Source organism: Pteropus vampyrus, unplaced genomic scaffold, assembly GCF_000151845.1.
Source record: "Pteropus vampyrus isolate Shadow unplaced genomic scaffold, Pvam_2.0 Scaffold16, whole genome shotgun sequence".
NCBI lineage: Eukaryota > Metazoa > Chordata > Mammalia > Chiroptera > Pteropodidae > Pteropus > Pteropus vampyrus.
The window spans coordinates 10,642,294-10,662,252 of NW_011888797.1; the positions used below are offsets into that span (position 1 = coordinate 10,642,294).

The window sequence follows — 19,959 nt, forward strand, 5'->3', positions numbered from 1 at the left end:
ACCTGGATTTCTCCCACTGCAGGTGACCTTCCTCTCTCTGGAGGAGCTGACTTAGGGACCTGACTGCACACTGAAGGTTTGTTCTTGGTCTCCTGGACTCAGTAGCCAGGCCCCTTAAACTTAGGACCACATCCTGCTGACCTCAGTGTCCCCACTCCAGGGGACACTCTTTTGATGATCAGACACAGGGCTGGGCGTGGGGGTGGCCCATCTGTGGGGCCCTCCTCCGGTCATTCCAGGCCAGGTAAGGTGATGCCGGCACAGATGGCGGGCGGCTCAGGGATGAGTCAGGAGTGAAATCTGACCCTCCCCACGGGCAAGCGGGGACCTGAAAGGTGGTATCGGCCTGAGCTGGGGGGTAGGGACGGTGGGGGAGGGGAAGAGAGGAGGGTCCCCAGGCCAGGGATACAAGCAATCAAAAGGCCACCAACTTCTATGACAAATTGTTTAATGTTCCATAATGTGCAGCTTCTGAGTAAAAAAGGCCCATTAAAAATTCACGAGCCATACATTCTGGTGATGGAGCAGCCAGCCCCCTCTCCACCTGTCTCCCTGAGAAGGGACAGGGCAGGGAGCGGGCACTGTGAGAACATGGTCCTAGGTGTGCTCACCAGGAACACGTGTGTTAGTGCCCAAGTGTCACAGGGGTGTGGGGCACAACATTCACACAGGAGAGAACCACAGACATGTGTGTGACTAGAAGACACAAGGGGCACAGGTGACAGTAGACCAGGGAAGCCACAATGCCCATGTGTAAGAAATGTGAGCTCAACAGGTGGGAGTCACAAAGGCAGGCCCGAGGCTCCTGGGATCAGAACAGGCTGAGCGCCTAGGAGACCTCATGTGCCCAGGGGGTAGGGACAGACAGGAGCCTACCCTGTGAGAACTTGGGTGTGTAAACCTGTACACAGGAGTGAGAATTCAGGTGCTTCAGGGTAAGCAATGATGGAGGGACACAGACCCTCGCGTGGGGACAGAGACACAGGGGCACACAGAAAGGCCCAGAGCAGCATGTACAGGGTGGGTGGAAACTCTGCCCGAGGGCTGAGATCCCTCCCGTGACAGCCCAGAGCCGAGGCCGAAAGGCCTGGGAAGGCTCAGGACAGGGAGGACCAGTTTCCGCCGCAGGCACCAGGGTCTCCGCTGGTGGCTTCTGCAGTGCTTGAGGAAGCCGCAGGCATCAGAAGGGGCCCTCAGGCCTCGCTGCTGCTGCTGCAGCCTCTGCCACTGCCACGCTCCACCCACACGAGGCGGGCCTGCTCCTGCAGGATGCGGCCGCGCACCACCTTGGCCAGCTCCTCCGAGTGGCCCCACGTGTGGGCAGGCACCTGCACCCAGGAGCAGGGCAGCCCCCAGAGCATCTGCTCCGAGCCGCGGCACTGCCGCAGCAGCTCCGAGTCCCGCCAGCCTGGCCGGCCCAGCAGACCCCTGCCGAGAGAGGAGAGTGGGCGGTAGGCAGAGTGAGAGAGACATCAGACAGACAAGGATGTGGAGCGTCAGAGAGAGAGGACGGACAGGTGGAGGAAGACAAAGAGACAGATGGCAGAGAAAGAGATGGAGAAGAGATGGGGTGTGGGGGAGGTGGGGAGAGATAGACAGACGGACAGATCTGGGGTCCTGCCCATCTCCCCACCTGCCTCACCTGACTTCCCGGACATTCTTCTCGGTCACCTCCACATGGATGACGATGGGGTAGATCTCATTCTGGACCAGTTCCCGCACGCCCCGCACACCCAGTTCCAACAGGCAGTGTTTCTTCTCGGGGGTCAAAACTACATTTTACTCCCAGCCCGGAGACACTAACCTCCTTGTCCCCCCGACACACACACACACACACTGGGCCCTAGAGGTCCTGCTTCCCCATCCGAAGGGACCTTGGCAGTGAGGGAAGAACCGTCAGAGAAGATGGGAGACCTGGGAAATAAGTCACTTTGCCCCTCTAGACCTCAGCCTCCCCGTCTGTAGGACGGAGCTAACCCCACTCCCCACAGCCAGGGCCAACTCCCAGGAGGAAAAGGAGCCGAACGGGTGAGAGGTCAACTGCCCCAGCCTCCCCATTCAGTGAGGAAACGGGACCCACAGAAAGCAGGGGACTTGCCCAGAGTCACTCCGCAAGGGAACAGCACAGGCTTGCACTCCAGTCGGGCTCTTAGACCCAGAAGGGCGGCCCCCACCCCAGCACCTACCTTCCCAACAGACTCCTGGATGGCTCGGATCCTGCTGCCCAGTCCAGGGGTGGCAGACTGGGCCTTGGGGGCTCCAGGCGCTGAGGGTATGCACTGTTCCTCCCCAGACAGGCTTTCTGGAAGGCAGGGAGAGGCAGGAATGAAGGGCCAGTGGGCCCGGCTGCCCCAAAACACCACTCCACCCTCCCATCTCCCAGCTCAAAGACTCACCGGCTGGGCACACTTGGAAGTCCAGCCGAGAATTGGGCAGGTCTAACAGGTTGCGGATGAGCCGGGGTGCCAGGCACTCGGGCAAGAGCACCACAGGCCGCAGGGCGGGCACCAGCAGCGGCTGCACCAGGCTGTAGGGTTTGAGACTCCGCTCCGGCTCTGTGTGGGGGAGGCATGCAGAAGAGATGAGCAGCGGACAGGCCCCAAGCTCCTCCTTCCTAGGGCGGCCTCGAAATCCCATCGCCCCCTCTCAAGCCGCCCACCTTTTCTCCCTTCTTAAGTGCTGCTGCTGCTGCTACACACACACACACACACACTCACGCACACACACACACACTCACGCACGCACGCACGCACGCCAGAGCTGCCCCTTCCCTCGCTGGGACTATTGCTATAGAATGCTCCCTGATCCTCTGCCTCGCTCTCACCCCCTACAGGCCATTCTCCACTCAGCAGCCATAGAGAGGTGGTAAAACTAAAGTCAGATCCTGTAACTCGCCTGCTCCCGAGGTGCCAGTGACTCCCATGACTCTCTCAGCAAAGAGGCCACATCCTCCACGTGGGTTACTCAGCCCTGCCAGAGCCACGCGCCCCATCACAGACTCTACCCCCGCCACCCAGACCGCCCTTCAGCTGTCTCCAATCATGGGGCCTTCTTGCGCCCTGGGGAAGCCTCGGGCCCACCCTGGCCCCTCCTGGCCCAGTTAACCCTCACGCTCTCTTCAGAGCCCGGGTCACAGCTTCCCTGGCTCCCAGACGCGCAGGGCCTCCAGCATGAGCGCCACAGCACCAGCTCCCCTCTGCGACAAGCGTCGCACTTTGCAGTTACGTTCATGGGTGGGATTATCTGGCCGACGAGCATCTGCCTCCCCGCATTCCCAGTAGGCGGTGAGGAGTGGGGGACCACTGTGTCCTCTGGACCAAGCACAAAGTATGACACAGCCAGCACTCGAGACCCACTTGCACGGGCTGTGCCTTCCTCCAGGAACAAACTCCTCATCCTCGAAGGCCGCAGTTCAAACAATGTCTCTTCCAGGAATTCTTCCCTTGCCACCCTCTCCTCCTTGCCCCTCAGGATTGCTACTTCCTCATCTAGGCCCCCCCACTTCCTCCTCCCTGATCCGGCCCAAAGCCTCACCCTACTGCCTCCTAGAACCCACTCTGGGGTCCTCGTGGTAACTCCCACCACACACGTGTGAGAAGTACAGCTACACACGGTCTTCCAGACAAGAACAGGCCCATGCTGCTGTGTGCCCCACACTCACACAGACCCACAAACACACTAGGACACATGCACCCTCACTAGCCAGCTCCATCAAACCCGTCGGCCCAGCTCCCGGCAAGGGGAGCCTTGTCTCTCAGACCCTCCCCCAGGCATGGGCCTCGCCCCCCTGGAACCCTCACAACTGGCCCTTCCAGGCCAACGGTGCACACTCCTGGACTCCAAGGGCAGCCCAGGCTGCACCTTCACACCTGGGCACGCACCTGAGCTGGGCTCCAGCAGCAGCTGCTCTGGGGGGTCCGCTGTAGGGCTCCCGGCATGCTTGGGCTTCACCAGCCGCAGCTGGTCTAGAGCTCGCTTCTTCAGCTGGGGAAAGCACAGGGAAAGAGGGGCTCAGCGCCATCCCACCCTCGGGGAGAGGAGCGAGCACACGCGATGCCAAGCAGAGGGGGCCCTGTGCCACCGCTGTCCAGGCCCTGAGGAAGAGCCCTTTCCCAGCAGGCCTTCTTTAGTCCCCACCTGGCCCGGCATAGCCCCCGGACAGGCAAAGGCAACTAACCCTATGGGCCCAGGAAAGGGAGCCTGTCAGAGCCAGTTAGAGCTGGAGGAGCCTTGGGTCTACCTCCCATTTTATAGATGGGCAATTCGAGAACCAGAGACCAGAGGAACCTAATGTCACCGAAGAGACAAACTCTGGGGTCTCTTCCAATGAATTAGCAATGTGGCCTTGGGAGGGAAGATTAACGAAACCAATAACGACAGCATTAATTAGACCAATAGCTGACAAGTGTCAAATTCCTCCAATGTGACACTCACTCACTAGGCCCCACACGTGCATGAACAATTGAGACTTCTCTGCCAAGGAGCCGGGCAGGCAGCGTAATTCCCCATTTTACAGATAAGGACACGGAGCCTCCAGGGAGCGTCAGGTGGTTGTCCAAGGCCACACGGCTGATAGTGGCAGAGCTGAGATTCGAGTCCAGGCAGTCTGGCTCGAGAACCCACACTCTCAACCCCCTGTGCAGTGTGGCCTCGAGTTACTTAACCTCTCTGAGCCTCGCTCTGCCCCGGTGTACAGGGGGAGGCTTGCCCAGCCCGGCCCTTACCCAGGGATTGGAAAAGGGATGTGACTTGTTTTGTCAAGCGCTGACCACATGCCAGGCATGCTCCTGAGCACTGGGCACACTCCACCTCATTTACGGTCCTAAATACCTTGGACGTGAACCCTGTTCTTCCATTTGCTGGCACATAGTAAACGATCAACCAAGTCCAGGAGAAGGAACAAGGTGGGGCCTCCCTCCTCTCCTCCCCGAGGGCTGCTGAGAATGAAGCCTCGCCCCTCCCTTTCGGACCCCACCCCTGGCAGCCCCTCTCCCCAGCCCCTCGCCCAACTGGCCCAGCCCTGCTTACATTACCACGGGGCCCTCGGTGCCGGCTGGAGGGCAGGCATTTCTCCTGAACTTCTAGGAGCTGCTGGGCACTGGGGAGAAGGGGTCATGTCACGTGTTTGTAGGGAGATGGGGAGCCCCTCACTTCCTCTCCTCTAGCCCTCCATCCTGCCCAGAGGGTGGTGACAGCCTGCAGAGGGAGAAACGGGCCCCCAGCCCGAGCCGGTTCCCAGTGGGACCCTGTCGCCAGGCGCCTGGCTCTGCGTCACCTCTGATAATTGGGCACCGTGCCCCGGTCCAGGTCCCGCAGCGTGAGGGGGTCGACCCGTGTGCAGAACCACTCCTGCCGCCGCTTGTATGACGGGTCCACCAGCCGCAGGATCTCTTGAGCTTTCACACACAGGGCGTGGGGGTCTGCCCGTTCAGGCAAAGTGAGGTTGGCTCGAATGTAGAAGGGCTCGGCACCAAGCCCCTTCGCCCAGGCATCCAGGGCCTTGTGGAAGGACTGACAAGCTGGACGTGAACAGGGCAGGGGGCAGCAAGGGGGACAAGAGGAGGAGGAAGTCAGGGATCAGCCTTGCAGAGGCCAGAGACATGGCCCTCTCAACATCCCCTTCTCAAAGCGAGAGCCTGAGGTCCAGAGAGAGCGGGACTTGCCCAAGGCCACCGAGCCCGCTAGGGACAGAACCAGAACTTGAACCCAGGTGTCGGGACTCCTGTCCTGTATCAGCTGCTTACTGAGGACAGAGGGAGGGCACAATAACAGACAGGCCAGACGTACCCTTGGAGTCCATCAGGAAGGGAAGTGTGGACACCTGGTTCCAGGGCAAGGTTCTCTGCTGGGCCTCGCCTTCCAGGCCTGTCCCCTCCAGGCCAGCGGCCTCTGCCCTTGGCTGGGAGAAAACCAAGGTGGGGAGGGAAAGAAGTGAGCTTCCAAGGGCAGGACAGCTCTGGCTCTGGAGGAAGACTGGGTATGGGACTGACGACATCTCACAATTCAGATGCCTCCACCTCAGAGGGCAGTCAGACCCTGCTCCCATCAACAGGACTCCCCACCCAGCAGGTTCTTCCAGGCCCTTCCCATATTTAAAAGGGGAGATCGGTCACTGTGCTGTGGGTCTGCCCCACGTCCCAGCTCCTGCCCAGTCAGGTTTCATTTAATGCTGGCTGAGGCAGGCCAACCGGCAGCTAATCACTGAGCCTGCCTCCTTCTGGCCAATCCCTAGAAACGCTACCCAGTGACCTAGATCCACCAATCAGAAGGCATCCAGGCCTGGCTAAAGCACTAACTCTGCCCCAGCCCAGAGTTGGGGGCCTCACCTCTCTTGGTTCCACCCTGGCAGACCCCGGCCCAGAGAGCACTCGCCGAACCACAGTGGCCCCAGACCAGCTGTCCCCAAGAAACGGCAGGCCGTCTGAGCCTCTGTCCTGGGTCTCAGGTCCCCCCGGGGGGCTCCGGCCAGACATTTGGATGGCCAGAGACCTGAGAGGAGAGAAGGATGGGGATTGGAGCTCAGTCAGTATTTTAATTCGATTCAACATCCTTGGAAAACCACAGCGATTCCCAAAATATAGCACAACTCGCACCCCACAGTCCACTGCACCTGCTGTGCCACTGCCTGGACTGCCCTGGCCCCTCTTCGCTGCCTGGCGAATTCTGCTCATCCTTCAGGGCTCAGGTCAAAAGCAACCTTTCTCTCCCAGACTCCTGCACACGGAGGGGTGGAGCTCCCTGCACGAGCGGACCATCTGCACCTCGCGTGTTCCCCTTTGTTTCATCCCTCAGAACCAGCCCGTTGTCGTGTTCAGCTCTGGATCCCTAGCACCAAACACAGTATCTGGCATACAGCAGATGACTAATAAAAAGCTTGTTATGCTCACAGTCTAGGAAGGAAGGTCACAATTAGAACACAGCACAGATCAGAGATGGTCACAGCTGGCAGCGGGAGTACAAAGGGGCGTGGCTTCCCAGAGGAAGAAGTAGCTGGGCTACACCATAGTAAAGAGGAGAAGCGCTTCAGTCGTAGGCAGAGAGGAGACCGTATTCCAGGCTCGAGGACAGGTACAAGCAAAGGTGCGGAGGACAGAAAACAGGATGTGCGGAAAAATTTAATAATAACAATAATAGCGGCCGACGCTTACTGGGTGCTTCCCCTGTGCCAGACGCCATGCGAAGCTCCGTGCCCTAATTAACTAATTTAACATCACGAGGAACAGCTCTCAGAAAAGGCAAGGTGTAGCCAGCCTATGGAGGGCTTAGCCTCTGGCCTACCTCTCACAGTCAGTGGGAGCCACTGATGGTTAAGACAAAGAGTCACCAAGAACCCCATCGCGGCAGGTCTCTGCCTGTCCCTGGATGAGACTTGGTGAGGCTCTATGGCCAGGGTCAGAGAAACTGACCGGAAGTCTCCTCCATGACCTCCTGGCCCTGGTGCTGGGAAGGGGAGAAGCCAGGGTTGGAGGGTGTGCCCCAGCTGAAGAGGGAGCCCAGGCAGAGTCCAGGTAGCCTATCACCTCCTCACCCACCCTCGCAGGGGCAGCACACATGGCCACACTGCCCCCTGCTGCCAGCCTGGGGTGGGCAAGGCTGCAAGGACCTCAACTCAGTCAGCGCCCTTGCAGAGGGGGGAACTTTGGCCCCGGGGAGCCTGTCTTGGCTCCTGCCCTCTCAGTGGAAACGAAGAGACAAGCCCAAGGGCCAGGGGCCAGACATGGGAGCTGGAGGCATCAGGGCTGCCTTCACAGGCTCCTCCAGTCCCGGGACTGTCCTGGCTGTATCCAGGTGGCGTGGAAAGGCCTGGGCAGAGCTGGGAGGCCTGGGGCCGGGCCCGGCTACACCGCCCATTGGCCTTATGACTGGAAAAGCACAGTCCAGCGCCAAACCCCAGTGTTAACTGTGCCCTGGACTTGGGCGAGTGAGCTGGCTGCTTGATTCTAGGCCACCGCATCCATAAGGCAAGGAGGGCGATGGCATCTGTCTCTCACTGGGAAAGGAACTTAAAGTTAATGCAGGAAGAGAGGAGACCAGAGGCTCTGGGGGCCTTCCGACTGCAGGCCTGTTCCTAGGTGGGAAGGGAAATTCTGTTTTAATGGAATGAAACAGAAGACAGAAGCCTGTCTCCCTTCGAGTAAATCCAGGCCTGTGTTTCAGGCATATGCATAGGTTTCTCCCACTGTGGGCTGCAGACAGAAAAGTTTGAGAAATGTGGCACGAACAACAGGAACTCGGGGCCAGAAAACCTGGCTGCTGAACCGCCAGTCCTCAGCAGCCCCACCTGCGTCTACCTGTTTCATTAACCCAAGGAGCTAAAACATGGAACGCTCTTAAAACAGTGCCCGGTAAGAACTGAGTGCTCAGTGAAAACTAGACATTTACTGTCATCAGGGGTGAGTCGAGACAAGTCACCCCTCTGTGGCCCACAGTTTCCCCCCGTTTCAAGTCCATGGTCCACTCCCCATCGCAGCTTTCCCGGACGAGAACCCAGCTAGCAGCCTGCACCAGGCCTTGGACTCCATGCCTGGGCCCGCCCCTCCCCATCCTGCAATTTCAGCATCTGACCCTCCGCCCCAAGTTTTCAGGCTCCTGTTGCCAACTCCTGCTGATTCCTGAAGACCCAGCTCGGGCATCCCCTCCTTTAGGACACTCCTGCCCACATCCCTGAGGGACCACGTGACTTCTCTGAGCCTCCACAGCCCCGGGCTACCAACTCTCGGCACTTTTCAGAGTCCACCTGGGGCCTGGCTGGGGGCAGGGTTCTGATCAGTCCCTCTGTGCAAACGAGCAGGAAGCGGAGAGAGAGGAACACAGTGTGGGGGGTGGGGGGGCTGGGCTGCCTGCTACAACCTCCAGGGACTCCCGGATCTCCAGCAACACAATCCGACCCCAGTCCTGCCTGTGGGCAGCGTGAGGGATGGGGTTCCCCATCTACCAGCCCCTCCCCCAGTGTCAGGTCAGCAGGTCAGGTCACATAGGAACAGGGTGGAAACAGGGCCAGTCCATCACTCTGCCAGCTCTGAGCTGTGATGGACCAAGTGGCCTCAGTGAGTGTCCCCCACCACCACCCCTAACCCAGGGCACAGTGAGAAGATCTCTGGGCAGTGTGCACGACTGCTTTGTTCCAGGTCAGGGGTCTGTGAAGACGGGAATCAGCCCTACGGGAAATATGTTATTCCTCTCGTTTTAGAGAAGAGGGAAACTGAGGCACAGGGAAGCATAACTTGACGAGGGTTCCACAACTGATGGAAATCCGGAAATGACCGATTCGCACCCTTGTACACAGACAGACGGTGCCAGAGATGCTGAGTCCATGTGAGCACGTGTGCGCAGGGCCAGGCCCTGGCCGAGGACACAGCACCTGCGCTCTCCCCACTGCCCCTTCCTCCTCAGCACCTCATGTACACTCTCAGCTCCTCCGCAATGCCTCCCAGCCTGTCCACCGGTCCGTGCATCGGCCTGCCCCAGCACCCCACTGCCCTGCCCCAAGGCCGAGGAGCCCAGAGGGGCAGCAGAGACAAGGGCGGAAAACACCCAGCACGTAGTGAGTACTGAACACGAGCGTGAGATTAAAAGCAGCGTAGACGGAAGGAAGGCACCGTGGAGTCCCCAACTCCACCACCAAGTGGCCTTGTGACAAAGTTCTGACACTCTGAGCCTTGTTTTCCTTATCTGGATAACAGGGCTAAAGATGCCAGCCCTGCAGGTTACTCTGACAATTAAGCAAGGGCAACAATACGTCAGCTAAGAGCCAACATGACCACTCTCTCTGAGCCCAGCGCAGCTCTAAGCACTCAAATAAGAATACTGGAACCCCCACAATGACCCTAGGGGCCAGGCACTATTACAGAGCAGGAAACGGGGGCACTGAGAAATTAAGTGACATGCCCAAGATCCCACGGGAGCAAGTGACAGAGCTGGGGTTTCAGTTGGCTAACAAAATCTGTTCTTTCCCCGCGGGCTGTCACATTGCTCCGGGACACATGCGCTGGCACCTCGCCTCCCTCTCCTCCACCCCTCACCTCCCTCTCTACTCGTCCCTCCACTTCTTTCTATCGCCGTCCACCACCCCTACCTCTACCACAATCTGTGTTCTTTCTCTGTCCCCCTCCTCCCCAGGAACAGTGTGGGCAGAGGTGGCCCCACAACCACATGGCTCCCGCTCCCTCTGCCTCATCCCAGCACCCCCTGGACAGCAGCCAAGACCCCTGCTACAGGCCTGAGCTAGAGGAAGGGAGGAAGGGCCGAGACAGGCAGGAAGGGAGGTGCCTCCACCCCTTCCCCCAGAAGCATGTCCTGCACAGAGAGAAACAATGTCACACTGGGCCTGCTGCCGGGGGTGAGGGTGGGGGCGGGGCCCTGGACATGGGCCTGGCCAAGCTGCTTCCAGGAGGCAGGAGGCCCCTGCTCCTGCTATGCCCTGATTTCTCATGCGACCTGTCCTCTGCATCCAGCATCCCCATATTCCAGCTCTGACATCAGTGCTTCCTATGCCCTTTCCAAAACCCAAGTCTGCTCAGGTCACTGTAGACCTCAGCCGGGGCACTTCCCAGCTGTGTGACCTGGGGCAAGTCACTTAACCTCTCTGAGCCTGTTTCCTCCTCTATAAAACAGGAATAATCCTAATGATGTCTACCTACCAGGATAGAGGGGATGAGGCAAGGCAGCCAGCAGCTGGCCTGCATTTAGTAATAGCTAAACCCTCGCAGCTTCCCCAGAGTGCACCAGCCAAAGTCCACGCTTTTCCAGCCTGACTCACCAAGCTTGCTGTGGCTCGGCCTTCCCTCCTCCCCCTGGCGTGCTCCAGTCAACACCAAACTCCAAGCCCATCCCCAGACAACCTCTGCTCTCTCCTCCTACAGTCACCCAGCTGCCCTCCCTACCTGCTCTCTCCATGGCTGAGCTCAAAGGCCACGTTCTCAGCATGGCCTTCTCCATCACCCGTCCTGAGGTCCACTCACTATCTTACCAGGGAGGCCACTCATCGCCCAACACGCAGAGCTCATTGCCTGCAGCACACTCTGAGCCAATGTGTTTCATGACTCCTGTCATGGGTTTGCAGCCAGTCCAGGTGCTGGGGCTCCCTCGGTGGCCCCACCCGACCCCTGGCACAAAGCTTCGCTGGATGGCTCAGTCCTACGGGAGCTCAGAGCTGGGGAGGATGGGCGAGCCTGGTATTCGTGTCAGTACAAGTTAACTCCTACCATTTACTAAGCACCTACTGTGCACCTGGCGAAGCTGGGTGCTTTACTGACGAGTCCTAAACCTCAAGATACCCATATGCAGAAGAGATTACTATCACCTTTAGCTGATGAGGAAACTGAGGCCCAGAGAGGTGAAGTGACCAGTCACACAGACGATAAGCAGTGGTGACAGGATTTGAACCCCTCAGCCTGTGTCTAAAGACCTTACTATTCTGACAGGTGCATAAAGCGAAGGCTTAGCTGCTGCTCCCTCCCCCCTCGCCCCCGCACACCCTTCTCCAGGAATCGGAGACCCGGCCCTCCAACCGCCACCCGCCTCAGGCAGTTTCCCTGTTTCCGTACCTGTTGAGGAGATCCAGGCCACAGCCTCTGGCCAGGAGGCCATCCGGCTTTCCCAAAGGCCACACGCTGTCGGAGGATGAGGACGAGGAGAGCCCAGGGGACCAGGGCTTAAGCGTTACACTCCCTGGGAAGGAGGAGTGAAATTCAGGGGTGCCAGGCGGAGGGACTAAGAAACGAGGGGAGGGCCCAGGGATGGCCCCGGGGGACTTGGCAGGTTCGAGACCCCAGAAACACCTTGGACCCACTGGGCCAGGATGACCCTTCGGTTTCCTGGAAGAGGGTGGAGGGTGGGCCGGAACTGAGGAGGAGCCCAGCACAGCACAGCCAGGACCACGACTGGGCTCAGGGTGAACCAACTCCCCCAGAGGCCTCCGAGGCATAGCCTTCCTGCCTGGCCAGGGCACAGCAGGGCCTCAGGGAGGTGAACACGGGCCAAGGGCAGAGCGGGCAGCATGGGCCTAGGTGAGCTAAAAAGCTACCCCCAAGATGAGCCCGCCCCACAGTCCCCGAGGGCTCTTACCTGTGATGTCTGACATGCTGCTAAAGGACCTGGGCAGAGAGGACGGGGAGGGGCAGGAGCTGAGGCTCAGTGGGCATCTGCCCCACGCCCTCCTTCCGCCCCCATGCAACTAAAAGGTCCTTCAGCCCCCAAGCAAATACAGGCTAAGACTCAAGGGTGAGGTCCCAGGCACAGGGTACTCATACCACCCAGCGCCCCTAAACTCACACGGCAAGAAGTTAACATCCTGACCTCAGCACCACGGCCTCTACCTAGAATGATTCCCTGGCCTGTCCTTCAATGCCGCTGCTTCCAGGAAGCCTCCCCTGACCTCTCACCCCTCATCTCGCCCTCACTTCCTACGTTGTCATTTGTGGCTCCTGGGCCTGCCTCCCGCACTAGACCATGACCCCCTCATCGCACACCCCATTTGTGGCAGATTCACTCATCTGATCAAGCCTGTGACAGACATACACTGGGAGACAGGACATCCTCACCCTTGGCCCTGCCAGCAGTGGAGATGGCTTGGTTTTTCAGGCCCCCATTGGCTACTGAGGCCGGCTTTCTTGCCTGAGGTCCCTGACCCCTCGAAACATTCTCTGCGTGCCCTAGTCCTGAACCATCCAGGGTTCCCCCTGAGTTTAGGAACTTTGAGGCTCGATATCTAGTGACTCTCCTCCCACCAGGGCGCTTGGCTGGGGCGGAGCCCCCTCTGCCCTTGGGCCTTGTCTTAACCTCGGACCCCAGTCATGCCTGTGACGCTCAGGACCTGGGTTTCCAGAGCTCCAGCCACTTACGGGCCTTAAAGGGAGGTGACTGTCTAAAGTTGCCTCCGGCATTAGGGATGCTGGGAGGTGGCAGTTTCAGGAACGAGCAGCCCCACCTCTCCGGGCCCCTGTGGTTCTCTCCCAGCCTGTTTACCTCTTAGCAGGTGCGGGGTCCTCCTCCCGCTGCCGGCGGAGGATGGAGCCGGCGCTGGGAGGGAAGGGCAGGATGGAAAGCCGGTTGATCTCCTTCTCGCTGTCTGTGGCCTCCTCCTGCAAGGTCACACGACAGGGCCAGGGTCACCTCCACTGCACGTCCCCACAGCTCAACACACCTGTTTGCGCCCATTCCACAGATGAGAACAAGGCCCAGAGTGGAGAAGTGGGCTCTGCAGGATTACAGTGTGTGAGTGGCCCCCCCGGGTCTCCTGGCACCCAGGCCCAGCATGGAGCTGGCTCCTGGTGACTGAAACAAGGCGCTTGGCCTTCGTGAGCCTCAGTTTCCTCATATGTGAAATGACCTGACAGTAAACTGGAAAGCATTCTACGTGTTAGTAATTATGTGAACATCGGCAGTGTCCTCCCCATATGTGGGGTGGGGCAGGTTTCTTACCGAAGTGTGGGGCTCAGGTCCCCCCACGACAGCTGCCTCCCCAGCTGCTTCTGGGCCTCCCAGTGGGGAGGGGAACTCGCTGAGGCTCCAGGTGCTGCTGAGGTTGGAGCACAAGGAATGGGAGGAGGCACAGGCCTGGGAGAAGAAAGGGGAGCAAGCAGGTCAGCGGTGCTGGGCCAGGGACATCCATGGGCACTTACTGAATGCCTGCTGTGTGCCAGGAACAGGGACACAGTGGGAATAAGGGAGCCGGGTCTCTCCCCTCGTGGAGCTCTCAGCCTAGAGAAGGACGCAAACTGTAAACAAGCAAACAGATGAAGGAAACAGCCCCACGCAGCCGGGAGGGCAGGAAGCCAAGTGCTCAGAGGCCCGCCCAGCCTGGTGACATCAGAGTAGTCCCAGAGAAAGTGTGGTTTGAGCTGAGAACTAGAGGATACGTAGGTGCTAAGTCGGTAAAGCTGGGGAGGATAGTCTAGGCAGCTAGAACGGTACGTGCAAAGGCCCTGAGACAGGACTGTGACTCATTTCAGGAATTAAAAGGCTGAGACCCAGAGGAGCAGGCTAGAGGGAGGGAGGGGCTCACCTGCAGGGCCTCTAGGACAGGGTAAGGGGCTTTGTCTTTACCTAAGCAAAAAACCACTGAGGGTGTTAAAAAGTGAGAAGTCACGGATTCACACTTCCTTTGTTCTATTCTTCCAAGTATTAAACATCTGGCCAGTTAATCATCTCCAAGCAAACCCAAGATGGGAAAAGTCAGAGTTCCTGGCAGAGGTCCTGAGCACCCCACCCCCCACCTCCCCGACCCCGGGCTCCAGTACTGGCTGGCTCTGTGACCTTAGGCAAGGCCCTGACTCTCTCTGGGCCTTTTGCAATGAGGGACTAGGACTAACTGGTCTCTGAGGGGCTCGAGAGCCCACGTTTTACATTCTAAGATGCTCACAGGCCCTCGGGCAGCTAGGGTTCTCCAAGTGTATGCAAAGGCAGTCTTGGTGCCCCAGGAACCCCAGAAACTCAGAGACCCACATGCCTCCATCCTGTTCCCTGATGCACCAACCCACACCCACCCCAGCTGGGGCCCCCCACCAGACCGGCATATTCTCTGTCCTGGCCAAGAGCTCCCTCCAAGACCAGCATGTTCTTGACCTAAGGTGTGGGCTCTGGCCAGGACCCATGTATTCCCTCCCAGAGCCTGCATTTTCTCAAGCCCAGATGAGGGGTCCTAATGGGTCCCATGTGGTCCCACCCCAGTAAAGGTTCCCATCCAGTCCTGCAATTCCCACTCCAAGCTGAGGACTCCTGCCAGTTCCCCCATGTTTCCGCCCCTGGCTGAGGTTTCCCACAGGGTCCTGCGTGTTCCCAGCCTTGGCTAAGAGCTCCTGCCAAGACCCCAGCATACCCGCCAGGACCCCTGTTCCCTTGCCCCTGTCACCTTGAGGCAGGGGCCACCCTGGGCTCGCTGCAGCTGTGCCTCCAGCAGGGCCTTGGCACCCTCCAGGTTGGTGAGCGTGGTCAGCAGCTCGTCCCGCTCGGCCTCCAGGCCCCGCACCTGCTTGCGGTACTGGTCCTTCTCGATGAGGCTCTGTGAGTACTGCAGCTGGATCCGATCACGGCTCTGGATGGCCTGGGAAGAGCAGGCAGGGAGGGTGAAGGCTGTCTTGGCCTCTGACCGCACAAATGGGGGCGGCGGCAGGAATGGCACTTCTTGTGTGCCAGACCCTGTGCTAAGCACCAGCTCGTTGAATCTGCATACTAACTCTTCAAGTTAGAGATTCCCATTATTCTCATTTTATAGATAAGGAAACAAGGCAGCAGGGGCAGGGCTGAGACTCAAATCCAGGCGGTCTAGTTACAGAGTCTAGGCTCTTCCCAATTCCCAAGAACAATTTAAAACTATAAGACCTACTGTGTGTTGCTGGCTTTATTCACCACATCCCCGCTAGTAGAGGAGTCTGGGTACAAACCCACTCCTCTGCGTCCAAAGCACATTTCCCCACAGGGTGTCTGAAACCTGGGCCTGTGGCCCAGGCCTGCCACCCACTGCTTCAGAGGGAGCTGGAGCCAGAGGCCCAAGGGCTGAGAGCAACTGGGTGAAGTACAGATCCCTGGGCCCACCCAGACCACAAAATCAGAATGTCTGGGGATGAAACCTCCAATGTGTCTTTTCGTCAAGCCCATCAGGGGATCCCGAAGCCCGTTCTAATGTGTAGACTTTAACTCCTCTAGTAGAATTCAAACTTGGTCCAAGGACAAAACCCTCTGCCTTCCCCCTGCACGGGAACCTCACGCAGGAGGGGTGGGGGCCTGGAGAAGCTGGCCCAGGTCCTCAGCCCACCCCTTAACCTCAAGTGATGAGGGCCATGATGCCTAAGGCCTGGGAGCCAGAACTTTTGAGAATTTCTTCATCAGCAAATATTTGCGAGCAGCTCCCCTGTGTAGGCCTTGTCCTCGACGTGGAGACAACAGGGATTCGGAAATGAAGAGTGCCAGGACCAGCTTTCCGAACAGTCCCGGAAGCTCAGGGGAGATAGGCGTGTTCAAGGGGCAAGGATGGCCTATCTCGAGCACTCGAGGTCCCATGTCTGTGTCTCTCCCGGCCTACTCGCCCTCTCCTAAACCAATCGGTACACTGCGAAAGTCTTTTTTCTCCAATTTTAGTCCTGCCCGCTTCTCAAGTCTGCCGTACAAGAACCAGTGGCCAGGCCAGGGCCTCGCACGCAGCAGGCTGGGCTCACCTGGTCTCGCTCCTTCTCAATCTCTTCCAGCTGGGCCAGCACGGTGGCCATGCGGTGCTTGTAGAGGTCGCAGTCCTTCTGCAGTGTGCGGTGCTTCAGCCGCAGGTCCTCCATCTCCTGCAGGTACTATGGTCGGGTGGGCAGGCAGAGTGGTGCAGGGTAGAACCCGCCCAGGTCAGACAGACCACAGGGCTGGGGACCAGGGGAAGCTAACCAGCAGGTGCCGAGCAGGTCCAGAGAAAGAGGCCTGAGCCCCAATAACAAGTGCCCACCTCCCCAGCTGGGCCTGACTTTACCTCACTAGGCCTCAGCTACCTAATCTGTAAAATGGGACTAACAATAATAACGACACCCTCAAAGCCAACCTTGGCCTCCCCGTTTTAGCTGTCATCTGCCCCCCACCCCTGCTGTGCTTCTTCCACAGCCCTCATCACCCTCCGCTACATGAAGTGGTTGACAAGGATTGCGTGTATGGCATATGGTTTGTCTCCCCTGCTGGAATTTACTCTCCACAGGAGTAGAATTTGCTTACTGATGTATCTCAATAAATACTTGAGAATGAATGAATGCACAGGTCCTAGCACAGTGCCTGCCACACCTGCACAAAAGGTTGGCTCAAGTAAACTGGTGATGCCCACGACCCTCCCCTCGCCAGGAGCCTCACCAGGCTATTAGTGAGAAGGAAGGTGGGGGCAAGGCAAGGTAGGGGATGGTGCACAGTGGACACTACCTTGTCCCGCAGCTCCTCAGCCCACTGCAGCTCCCCCTGCACAGCGTGCAGCTTCTGGCACAGCTCCTGCCTGCTGTCCTGTGCCTCCCGCCAGTCATGCTCCAGGATATCCAGAAGGATGCGCTCTGAGCCTGGGGCCCCCGGCCTGCTTGCTTCCTGGGGGCCAGAGTTCAGGGCTGCCTCAACCTCTGGCCCAGGGCCCACCTCAAGTATTAGAGGGAAGGGGGACACGGAGCCTTTGGCCCTCGGACCCACCCCACTAGCTCTTCCATGTTGGCCAAGGGCCTTTGCCTCTCTAGACCTCGGTTTCCTGTACGTAGCGTGGGTGTAGCCCCATCAGCCCTGCCCACCCTCCAGGGAGCATCTGGGGTGTAAATGAGGTAAGTGGATGAGGGCATGCTGGGACAGTTCAGCCAAGATCTTGGTCCTAAACAAAAACCAGGCCCACTCTCCCTTGCTCTGGTCCCCACCCGTCAACCAGGACAGCAGACGGGTGGCTATTTCCAAAGCCTATCCCCACCCTCCTGACAAGGGGTCATCCCAGCAGCTGAGCCTGGCCCAGGGAGGTAGACCACAAGTCCAAGATCCAGACCTATACCCCAGCCAGGCACCCCCAACCCTATGAAATACACCAGAGCCCTGGCTCCCATCCCCCACTTCCTATGTGGAGCAAGGACCAGGCAGCCCACCCACACTACCACTGACTTGCCACAGGACACTCAGCAAGCCTGGGGCAACTCAGACCTCGGGGTCTCAACCTTTCCAGGGTCATAGACCCCTCTACAAATGCGAGGAAAAATGGGGGCCCTCTCCCCCAAAAATGCTCATGTACAAAATCAGGTGCACAGTTTCAGGGAGTTCAGAGACTCTAGACTAAACCCCAGGGAGAGCCAAGCACTAAGCACCCTCCGCTCAGGGCTAGACAAGAGGCCAGCCAGGGTTCCACCCAGTCCTCAGATCCCGGGGACAGAGTCCTCATTCTCTGGCCTCAGGAGGATGAGAGGGCGGCAGGAGCGTCTGCCCCTGCTTCTGCCCCCCAGTGCCATCCCTCTCACCTGCTGCCGGCCGTCTTGCAGCTCCTGCAGAGACGCTGTCAGCCGCTGGTTCTCGGCACGCAGCTCAGAGACCAGGTCCGCGCTGTCCAGCTCCTTCTCCTTCTCCTCGGCCCCGGGGAGCGGGCCCCTGGCCCTGCGCAGCAGTGTGCACTCTTCCTCCAGCTGGCTCACCTTGAGCTTGAGCTGATCCACCTGGGCACCGAGACATGGGTCAGCCCGGGTAGGGGCCCCAACAAGGTCAATGGCGAGAGGTCCTGCTCCTCATGCCGGGGTGCCTCCCGGATCCCGCAGGCATCCTCCCGGACTCGTCTCTAAAGAAAGTACAGGCTGGGCATATAAGATGAGGAAGGAAGCGGGCAGCAAGGCCAAGCCACCCTCCCAGGAACTCTGCTTCGAGGAGCCGTGGGCAGAGGTGCTGCATCACAGCACACCTGTCCATCCCACACGCCTGACGTGAAGCACAGGCGATGGAGCCCAGTGCCAGCACGATGGAGGAGGAGGGCGACACCGAGAACAGGGGGAACCAGGGTCTGGGCCCAGTTCTGCCTCTAGTTCAGTGTGGCTTTGGGCGAGTCATGGCCCCTTTCTGTGCCTCAGACTCCTCATCTCCAGGGGGAGAGGCGGAGGAGGATGGTTGTGAGGGTCTCACCCAGCCTGAAAGCCAGGAGGTTCCCTTGCCACCCAGCCTCCCAGCACTACATACACACGGAACAGAGGTGAGTCTGATCCTCCTGTAAAGACATCCCTCCTCAGGCTTCCCCTCAGGAAGACAGTGCTGTTGGTTCATCCCCAGCGAGAACTCCAAACATAGGGTCCAGGTTTCGATTGTGCTACTTTTGCCCCCGTCATCCTGAACAAGTCGCTTACCTCCTCTGGGCCTGAGTTTGCTCATCAGTAAAATGGGCCCATCCAATCCCCAGCTCCACCACCAGCCTCCCAAAGTCATTGCAAGAATCAAATAAGACAGAGCACGGACAGAGACCTTTACACTGTCTAGGATTTTATTTAAAGCTATGAAGACAGCCACTGTCACACCTCTGGCATTTCTACAGCCAGAGGTGTGACAGTGGCTGTCTTCATAGCTTTAAATAAAATCCTAGAACCCCAACCTATAACTCACTCAGTGTGTGCAGCCAGAAGCTGGCCAGGGTGGTGGACGGGCAGCTGGTAGCCACCTGGCTGAGAGCGGATACGCATGAGCAGTGTGCTGGATTATGAGGGCACTCAGCCAGAGTTATGTTCCAAATTCATGTGGGGTCTGAAGTAGCTAGACAGTGACAAGAGTAGCAATAGGTGGCAGGCTATAAAATGAAGTCATTGTTGGAAAAAGGGCACAATGACCTCTGGTGCTACACACAGGCATGCCAACATCTGGTGCCTTGGCCTCTTCTGCAAAATGACTTGCAGCCCCCCACCTTTCAGAGCCTAGGATGGCAGTGCACACACGCATACACACACACACACACACACACACACACACACGGGTCTGGAGGCTAGGTCAGGCAGTTCCACAATACTACTCCTCCGCAAAGGACTCAGAAATTCATGACTCTCACATTCCTTTCCCCTCACAAAACATGCTTTGTGAACCGCCAAAGAAAGTCAGCTAGTTCCAAGGGCAAACGTGGTCACACCCTCTCTAGCAAACCACAGCCACGCACCATGGCCTCCTGCCCGACCCTTGGCCAGCAAGCTCCCCACGATGAACTCGGGATAGGACATCTGGGAGTCTTCTCTGAATGCCAGGAAATACGGATGCATTTAATCCTGCTGTACAAACTCGCTTAGCACAAAATTATAGCATTGGTTCCTTAAGTTTATGTTGCTTAGAAATAACAGCTCATTAAATTCGCACCTCATAAAACACAGTATTAAATCACAGCCACCACACACCTGTCCATGGGGGAAGGGGACCCAAGCTGCCAAGACAGGTGCCATCAGCTGTTCTGTTCATTTCCATCTGCAATGCCTTTGTTAATTTTGTGGCAAAATCTCTAAAAATTTAGGCAAATTTATAGTA

At 58.3% G+C, this 19,959-nt stretch overlaps 1 protein-coding gene across 6 annotated transcripts in view; it reads right to left on the bottom strand.

Moving 5' to 3' along the window:
• Positions 1 to 431: 431 nt before the first annotated feature.
• The window catches only part of CARD10 (caspase recruitment domain family member 10), a 22,513-nt gene continuing 2,985 nt past the window's right edge, over positions 432 to 19,959 (bottom strand). Inside the window, exons 2-18 of one of the 6 annotated variants that reach the window (XM_023527422.1) lie at positions 17,940 to 18,131; positions 16,885 to 17,040; positions 16,155 to 16,280; positions 14,852 to 15,043; positions 13,423 to 13,557; positions 12,967 to 13,082; positions 12,067 to 12,125; positions 11,547 to 11,640; positions 6,327 to 6,489; positions 5,788 to 5,899; positions 5,276 to 5,519; positions 5,029 to 5,098; positions 3,882 to 3,984; positions 2,397 to 2,555; positions 2,187 to 2,302; positions 1,643 to 1,758; positions 432 to 1,428 (exon numbers count right to left, since the gene is read on the bottom strand). In XM_023527422.1, coding sequence (XP_023383190.1) covers positions 1,194 to 1,428; positions 1,643 to 1,758; positions 2,187 to 2,302; positions 2,397 to 2,555; positions 3,882 to 3,984; positions 5,029 to 5,098; positions 5,276 to 5,519; positions 5,788 to 5,899; positions 6,327 to 6,489; positions 11,547 to 11,640; positions 12,067 to 12,125; positions 12,967 to 13,082; positions 13,423 to 13,557; positions 14,852 to 15,043; positions 16,155 to 16,280; positions 16,885 to 17,040; positions 17,940 to 18,131 — 2,388 coding nt within the window. In that variant the 3' untranslated portion in view covers positions 432 to 1,193. Of the gene's footprint in view, positions 1,429 to 1,642; positions 1,759 to 2,186; positions 2,303 to 2,396; positions 2,556 to 3,881; positions 3,985 to 5,028; positions 5,099 to 5,275; positions 5,520 to 5,787; positions 5,900 to 6,326; positions 6,490 to 11,546; positions 11,671 to 12,066; positions 12,126 to 12,966; positions 13,083 to 13,422; positions 13,558 to 14,851; positions 15,044 to 16,154; positions 16,281 to 16,884; positions 17,041 to 17,939; positions 18,132 to 19,959 lie in introns of all 6 variants that reach the window. The other 5 variants (XM_023527419.1, XM_023527424.1, XM_023527420.1 and 2 more) reach the window with 5 other exon arrangements.